The sequence below is a fragment of the Adiantum capillus-veneris genome, chromosome 28, assembly GCF_014529385.1.
Source record: "Adiantum capillus-veneris isolate H3 chromosome 28, ASM1452938v2, whole genome shotgun sequence".
In the NCBI taxonomy this organism is placed as follows: Eukaryota; Viridiplantae; Streptophyta; class Polypodiopsida; order Polypodiales; family Pteridaceae; genus Adiantum; species Adiantum capillus-veneris.
The window spans coordinates 116,962,195-116,969,568 of NC_140958.1; the positions used below are offsets into that span (position 1 = coordinate 116,962,195).

Genomic DNA, 7,374 nt, shown 5'->3' on the forward strand with positions numbered 1-7,374 from the left:
CAAAGAACATGCAAGATATGTACACAAGAAATTTGGTAGACTCTATTAAGTTGAGGCCCCTGCACACAGAGTATATTTCATAAAGGTGAGAGAAACTTTGTTTGACTCTTCATCTAAACCACAATACACAAGCGATCTAAGGAAAGTTAAAGAATACGTACTCAAGAAAGTAAATAGGTCATTTTGATTCTCATAATGCCACCATTTTTTTGTTTTGGTCACACATACCGATTTTATAACAAAAGGAGTTCACTTAGTTGCATTGATTGCTTTACAAAGTAGTATGGGACACATTTCTTATCTATGTAGCTAGACATGAATTCTCTTGGATTATTATTTTCTTGTTTAGAGTCAAGCAAACCAATATTATTGAAAGACAAGTTCACTTAGCTCCATGGATTGCTTTACAATGTGGTATGGGACATAATTGTCGAGTATTCATATAGTTGAACATAAATTTTTGAATTAACATAGAACTAAACTTCACAAAGTAAATAAAAAACCATCAATTTGATCTCATCAACACCAAAGACTACAAAATGGTTTTCCATCGAGAACAACACAATGCTCCAACATTGTGTGCATTGAGAACTCACCACGTACTCGGCCTCCCTTGTCAATAGACACGAATCACATCACATGTCTTAAGGACACAAGCATAGGCCCTTTTTTTTACTAAGGCCTTACGTAAGCCAATAATATAAGTAGGAGTGTTATAAGATAGTAATGCTATAACAAGACGAGTCCACATGCCAAAGTTTATTAAACCAGCTCGCCGAGTCCTCTTAAAAGTGAAGATAGATCCATGCTAGTTTAGTGAACAAGCAAAGTGGCAGTGATGGTTGTAGAGCGACTGCTGGGGTTGATGATGAAAGGGCCTCCATCCCTTAATTCCATCCCTTGGTCCTTCACCAAATCAAACAGCACAATCAAACCAGCTTCTTATGCAACTTGTATGATCATTTTTTCAATCAGAATACAAAGAAATTATACAAAATGTCACTGCCCAGCTAACCACAAACTTGGATCAATCCTTATTCTTAAAGACAAGTCCACCTTGATTCGTTGTGCTTGAGATCCCTTATTGCCACCATAGTCACAAAGGAGCGGGAATGTCGTGGGGAACAGACGACCCTCTGGAATGGGAACGACAAGCTTTAGTAATAGAGAACCGCATTGGAAACGCCGCAAAACTGCATAAATGTGTTTAGAAGTTTGCATTTTAATGTTTTCAAATGATTAAAAAAGAGGCATAATAGAGGATTAACCTCAAAGAATCTCACTAGTGGTCATAACTATGCATGTGCTTTTCTCTATGGAATGCGTTCCCCCGTTCAAAGCGCTTGGAACAGCATTCCCTTGTCACTGTGACTGCCACCCTTCCAACTTGAAAACCGCTCTCTGTAGTGTCCAGCACTCCAATCGTACCAATTAGCTGTAAGGAGTCTCAATATATGAGAAGCCTCACAACTCTACATGTTCTTTGCTCCTGCCTCTATCCAGCTCCTAGATAGAAGATAAATCGCTTGAAACGGCCGCTGCATTCTGTAAGCTTAGTGCCTAATCAGTGTAATTGTCATCTATACCCATAAAAATGGTAGGAAAACTATCTTGTATCAATGATAATGTAGGCAAGAAGTCATCCAAGCGTACCATGTGTTGAGCTTGATATCAACTTGATATCTCCACATCAAGTCTCTATTGTAGCCTCATCCAACTTTTCTATATGCAGTTCGTTATGGTCAATCAACTTCCTTTAGAGTACAAAACATATCAGAATCCCATGCACATATACCAAGGGCACTTTTTTCCCACTGGGTTTTTCCCCCTTGGTCATGCAGGTATTCAGACCTTGTGGTTTTGTTCTAGAAGATGGAAACACCTAAGAGGAGCAACAGTCATCTATAATGCACATTCTTTCAACTCAACTCAAGCCACAAACACAGGTCACTTTCGGTTTGAAAGGCTCTAATTCGAAGCTTTCAGCCTCCCAAACCTTGCTTCCGTACTCCCTTCACCAGGTAGGACCTGTACACTCATGTTCAATTTCACCTGATAGAGCACAACATCTTTCAATTATCACCTGCATTTACAATTCAAGCTGTGCATACACAATCTAGCCTTTATTTGACAGTTTCTGCTATACGAATGAGCCATCTTGAACAGTCATCAAAGTCGCCTCAATCTCTCAGCCGTGCAGAGAATACCTCAACTTCACTATAGAAATGAACCATCGTGCACAATCATGAAGTCACCTCATAACTCTCTGCTTCTGCTCTGCTTCAAAGGGAACCTAGTAGGTTTGTTTAACCAACAGCTGCAGGTCCCTTCCAACAGTCATGATTCGAGAGTTGGGCCGGGAGGTAGAAGAAAGACGGTAGCCCCTTCATCACTTCCATGGCCTTGTCCAGATGTCCTGCATGGCTAAAAAGCTCCACCATGCCTATGTGAGGCTTTGAAGTTGGCATAATGCCATAATTTAAGGACCTGCTCCCAAGGGCCAAAGTACATCTGTCCCTTGTCGGCTGCTCCCAAGCTGCTGCATGGCCCTCATATTTCAGATGCTCAAAACAATTCAAAGCTTCCTCATGAAGCCCGTGTTTGCAGTATCCTGCGAATAGCGCATTCCAAGAGACCTCATTGCGAACTTGAAGTTTGTCAAATACATATTGTGCCCTTCCCAGTACATTACATTTTGCGTACATGTTCACCAATGCATTTCCTAGTATGAGACAATCTTGAAGCAATCCTTTAGAAGTTATATCGGTAAAAAACTCTTTGACCTTTTCAGTCGCTCCTAACATGCTGCAGGCTTTCAAAATACAAGAAAAGGTCACTGCATCAGGAGTTATGCTATTGTAGTTCATCAAGTCGTACAAAATTAGGGCTTCCTTGCAATGCCCAAACTTACAATGTGCTGAAATTAGTGCATTCCAAGCAACGACATCCTGACTCGGGAGCTGATCAAACAATTTATGTGCCTTTCCATGTGCACCACACTTCCCATACATAGCAACAAGTGTGTTTCCAAGTATATTCGCACTTTCTAGTAATCCCTTCTTGACAACATCATTATGTATTTCCTCACCCGGGCCAGCTGCTCGTATGTTGCCACAGGCTTTCAAAATGCAAGCAAAGGTCACAGCATTTGGATGAAGGCCCTCATCTTTCATCCATTCAAAAAGATCAAGCCCCTGCTCACCGAATCCATTTTCACAATAACCTGTGATCAATGCATTCCATGAGACAACATCCCGAACAGGAAGTTCACCAAACACTTCATATGCCATGTCAAGTGCACCACATTTGGAGTACATATCCACCAATGCATTTCCCAAGACGGGCCCATGTCCCAGCAATGCCTTTCTTGCAACCTCAGCATGTACTTCTTGTCCCTCCTCAAGTGCTCCTGTGCTGCCACAGGCTTTCAAGATGCACGCATAGGTTATGTAGTCAGGCGAGAGGCCGGAACATTTTAGTTGTTCAAAGCAAGTGAGTGCTTCCTCCCCATGCCCATGCTGGCAATACCCTGCGATTAGGGCATTCCAAGAGACTAAATTACAATCAGGAAGAGAATCAAATACTTCTTGAGCCTTCGTGAGCGCACCACATTTGCCATACATGTCCACCAATGCATTACCAAGGACCGTGTCTTTTCCCAACAAGCCCAATCTCAAAATTTCACCATGTATCTCTTTGCCCTTTTCAGCTGCTCCAGCGTTGCCACAAGCTCTCAAGATGCAAGCAAATGTCACCCTGTCAGGAGAAAAGCCATCTTGTTTCATTCGCTCAAAACAAGCGAGTGCTTCCTCGCCATTCATGTGTTGGCAAAATCCTGTGATTAGACTCGTCCAAGAAACTTCATTCCGATTTGGAAGCTCATCAAAGACTTGCTGTGCATGTACAAGTGCACCACACTTGGCGTACATATCCACCAATGCACTTCCAAGGATGAAATCCTTTCCCAGAAGCCTCTTTCCAGCAATCTGAGCATGCAGTCTCTTGCCGTGCTCTATTGCTCCTAAGCTGCCACAGGCTTTCAAAACGCACGTGTAGGTCGCTAAATCAGGAGTGAGTCCCTCTAGTAAGGATTGTTGGAAATAGCAGAGTGCTTCCTCAGAATATCCACATTGAGTATAACCTGCAATGAGAGAGTTCCAAGAGACCCTATCCTGACCAGGAAGCTCCTTGAACACTTGTTGTGCTTTCGCCAACGCATCGCATTTGGCATACATATCCAACAATGCACTACCGAGCACAACATCCTCCTCCAGCCAGCCTTCTTTCACGATATCGGCATGTACATGTTCACCCCTCTTTCTATCTCTTGCGCTCCCACATGCTTTCAGGATAGAAGCCAAAGTCACCGGATCAGGAGAGAGGCCTTCAAATCTCATCTTATCAAGACAGTTAAGGGCATCCTCGAATTGCCCGTGTTCACAAAACCCTGCAATTAAAATGGTCCAAGAAACAACATCCCAACCTGGAAGCTCATCAAGGATTCTCCGAGCAGTCCCGAGTACACCACATTTGGAATAGAAATTGACTAAGGAGTTCCCGACAATGATGTTGATATCAAGCAATCCCCTTCTGACAATAACAGCATGTAATTTGTTTCCTTGGTAGAGATCCTTCTGCTTGGTACAAGCTTTGAGAAGAGAAACAAGAGCAACATCATCATGCCTTTCATTGTCGCTGTCAATAGTAGAAGCTGGCCTTTCCACAGATTCAACCTGCTCATCTAGCCCACTGGCCCTTGATTCCGTCGCATTATTTGAGACGCCGAGCCCTCCTTGTTTGCCCACCATAGCCAAGCTTCTTCTTCTGAGTTCTTGTCGGACCCAGGGTGGCTTTGTAGCCATCACCCCGGGCACTCCTCTTGGCGTGTTTGTGTAAGAACATGTACCGACATCATGGGCCGCTCCTTGGCGCCCCAAAACTGATATAACAGGAGACGCCTGCAAGCACAGGAGTATCTTTGCAGGTCCATGACTTCACCTGAACTCTGCGCGAGTCTATGTAAATGACGCACACGCAGGGATCGACCTTTGTTCCTCTACGACCGGTCGAACCCGACCGATCGCCGCGCTCGCATAGTTCGCTCATTAGTCTCTGGGTTCACATAGGACACTGGAAGCAAAGAAAGTGGCATGTGGGCCTTGCTCTTCACATAGGGTGGCTGAAAATTGAGATAGAGAGTGCCACATCATGGAAGATATATATATTTTTTGTTCTGACCCCCCCCCCCCCCCCCCCCCCCCCCCCCCCTCCATTCTAAGTTATTTCTTCCGCACCCCTCCCACCCCTTTGTCCACACTTGTCTTCTACCCTTTCTTCTGCTGCCTCTCAGTGTTCACAACATGTGGTGGAAGAAAATTGTCTCACATTTTCATATGCCATCAATGTGAACACATGGGTAGTGGAAGAGAAGCTTTTCCACCTGGAAGAGCTCATAAAGTGCCATGTTTTCCACCAATTTGATGTGAACACAGTCTTAAACAACATTGACTATTTTCTACGTAAGACAATTTTCATGTAAAATGGAGCTCTTAAAAGAAAATACAATACAATACGGGACCTTGCCTTGTTTCGTCCCTACCTTGCATAGATCGAGACAAAGAGGTGCCCTATGGGGCGCGAGCAAATGCCCTAAGAGAGAGAGAGAGAGAGAGAGAGAGAGAGAGAGAGAGAGAGAGAGAGGTCACCGGCTTTGCCAGGCTGAGAGAGAGACAAAGAGAAAGAGAGAGATCAAAAGGGACAGGTCACACCCGTTTCCATGTGGCCTCTACCCCTACTCTTCCCTTTTTCTTCCCCTCTTAATCCTTCCCTTTTCCATTTCAAACTAGTACCACTATTTTTTGATTTTACTCCAATTGGTACCCCCTACTAGCACTAGCAACATAAAAAATAGTAAGCGCTTATGCAAAGAGTAGCAAAAACAGCAAGTAACGAGTGCTCACGTTTAAAATAACCTAAGATAATGAAACAAGAACCTGGAGAGAACGTGGAGATCGTTTGGGTGTTGCTGGTGCGATTATTCATTGCAAGCGAAAGCAAGCTCGAGAAAAAAAAGGGCCATGACCAAGAGGTGTTGGACTATTGTCATTAGATGCAAAAAAGAAGGGCCATGACTAAGAGAAGTTGGACTATTGTCATTGTATGCAATAAGAGAGTATCTCCTCAACTTCGATTACTCTGCTAGTGCTTTCAATGCTTACAAACACTCATGTCTAGTGGATGAGGGCCAAATCCTTTTTGAAAGCATGAAGCAAAACTATGGCATTACATTGGATGGGGATTGGGATGAAACACTCTCAAATATGAAGTGACGACTTGTTTTTAGATGCAATGACGATTGGACCTTGAAGGCCTGTGGCAATGTGTAAGACATTGACATGGGCCCAAAGAATTCACGATCAGACTGTTGGTTAGGGGTTCTTGCATAAACATGTCTTGCTTGGTATTGCTTTGGTTGGCATGTATGCCAAATAAAGGATTGGCATGAGAGCACAGAAAGTTCTTGATGGGATTCCTATGTGGAATTTTGCTTCCTAAAAGAGTTCTTTGCATGGCATGCCCAACATCACTATGGCAAAGAAGCTTGGGATTTTATCAAAAGAGCCAAAGTGCATGCTTGCTTTTAGATGCAATCACCTATGCTTGTGCCTTGAAGGACTATGCCATCGTCAAGATGCTGAGATAGGTCGGAGAATTCACAATGAATTGGTAGTCTAGGGTTTTTGGAGATTATTTCTAGCTTGGCGGTGCCTTGTCAACATGTATATTTGGAGTGTCCTTTTGAAAGCAAGAAAGTTTCTAATCGGTTTCTTGTCTACAATGTTGGAGCACATTTGATTACAAGATTTTCCCAAACAAGGTTGAGGAAAGGAACCTTTGGGCTAGTGAAGGCCTTCTTCCTCATGCAATAACCTTTGCATGCATCTTGAAGGCTTGTAGCATTACACAAATTATTGACATCGGTGTGAAAATTCATGATGAGATTGCTAGTGAAGGGCTGTTTTAGAAACACGCCTTTCGATGCTTTCATTGACATGTCTACCAAATGTGATGTCCTTAGGGAAGCACGAAAAGTTCTTTATCATCTTCATGTCTAGGATGTCATCTCTTGGAGCGCATTGATTGCAGGATATGTTCAATATCATTGTGGCAAGGAAGCTTTGGGCTCCTTTTAGTAAATTCAAAATGGAGCCATTTTCTCATATGCAATCACCTTGAAGGCCTATAGCATTGTGCAAAACGTTGACGAAGAGAATGCAAAACCCGAGCAAGTTTTATTGAGCAATTTACAATTCGAGCACAACTAGCCATTATATAATAGTGGAAAGTCCTTAGAGCTTAAACCTTTTCATGTTC

General features: G+C 43.2%; 1 protein-coding gene across 1 annotated transcript; it reads right to left on the reverse strand.

Annotated features, from left to right (window-relative positions):
• Window positions 1-919: 919 nt before the first annotated feature.
• LOC147421160 (pentatricopeptide repeat-containing protein At4g18520, chloroplastic-like) lies at window positions 920-5,113 on the reverse strand. Its single transcript, XM_086504294.1, has one exon. It carries the CDS (start codon window positions 4,860-4,862, stop codon window positions 2,307-2,309), a length of 2,556 nt encoding a protein of 851 aa, XP_086360420.1. The 5' UTR covers window positions 4,863-5,113; the 3' UTR covers window positions 920-2,306.
• Window positions 5,114-7,374: the final 2,261 nt, after the last annotated feature.

Bases quoted from the DNA above. Each gene is read 5' to 3' on its own strand.
- LOC147421160 (XM_086504294.1), bottom strand. From the start codon at position 4,862: ATGGCTACAAAGCCACCCTGGGTCCGACAAGAACTCAGAAGAAGAAGC.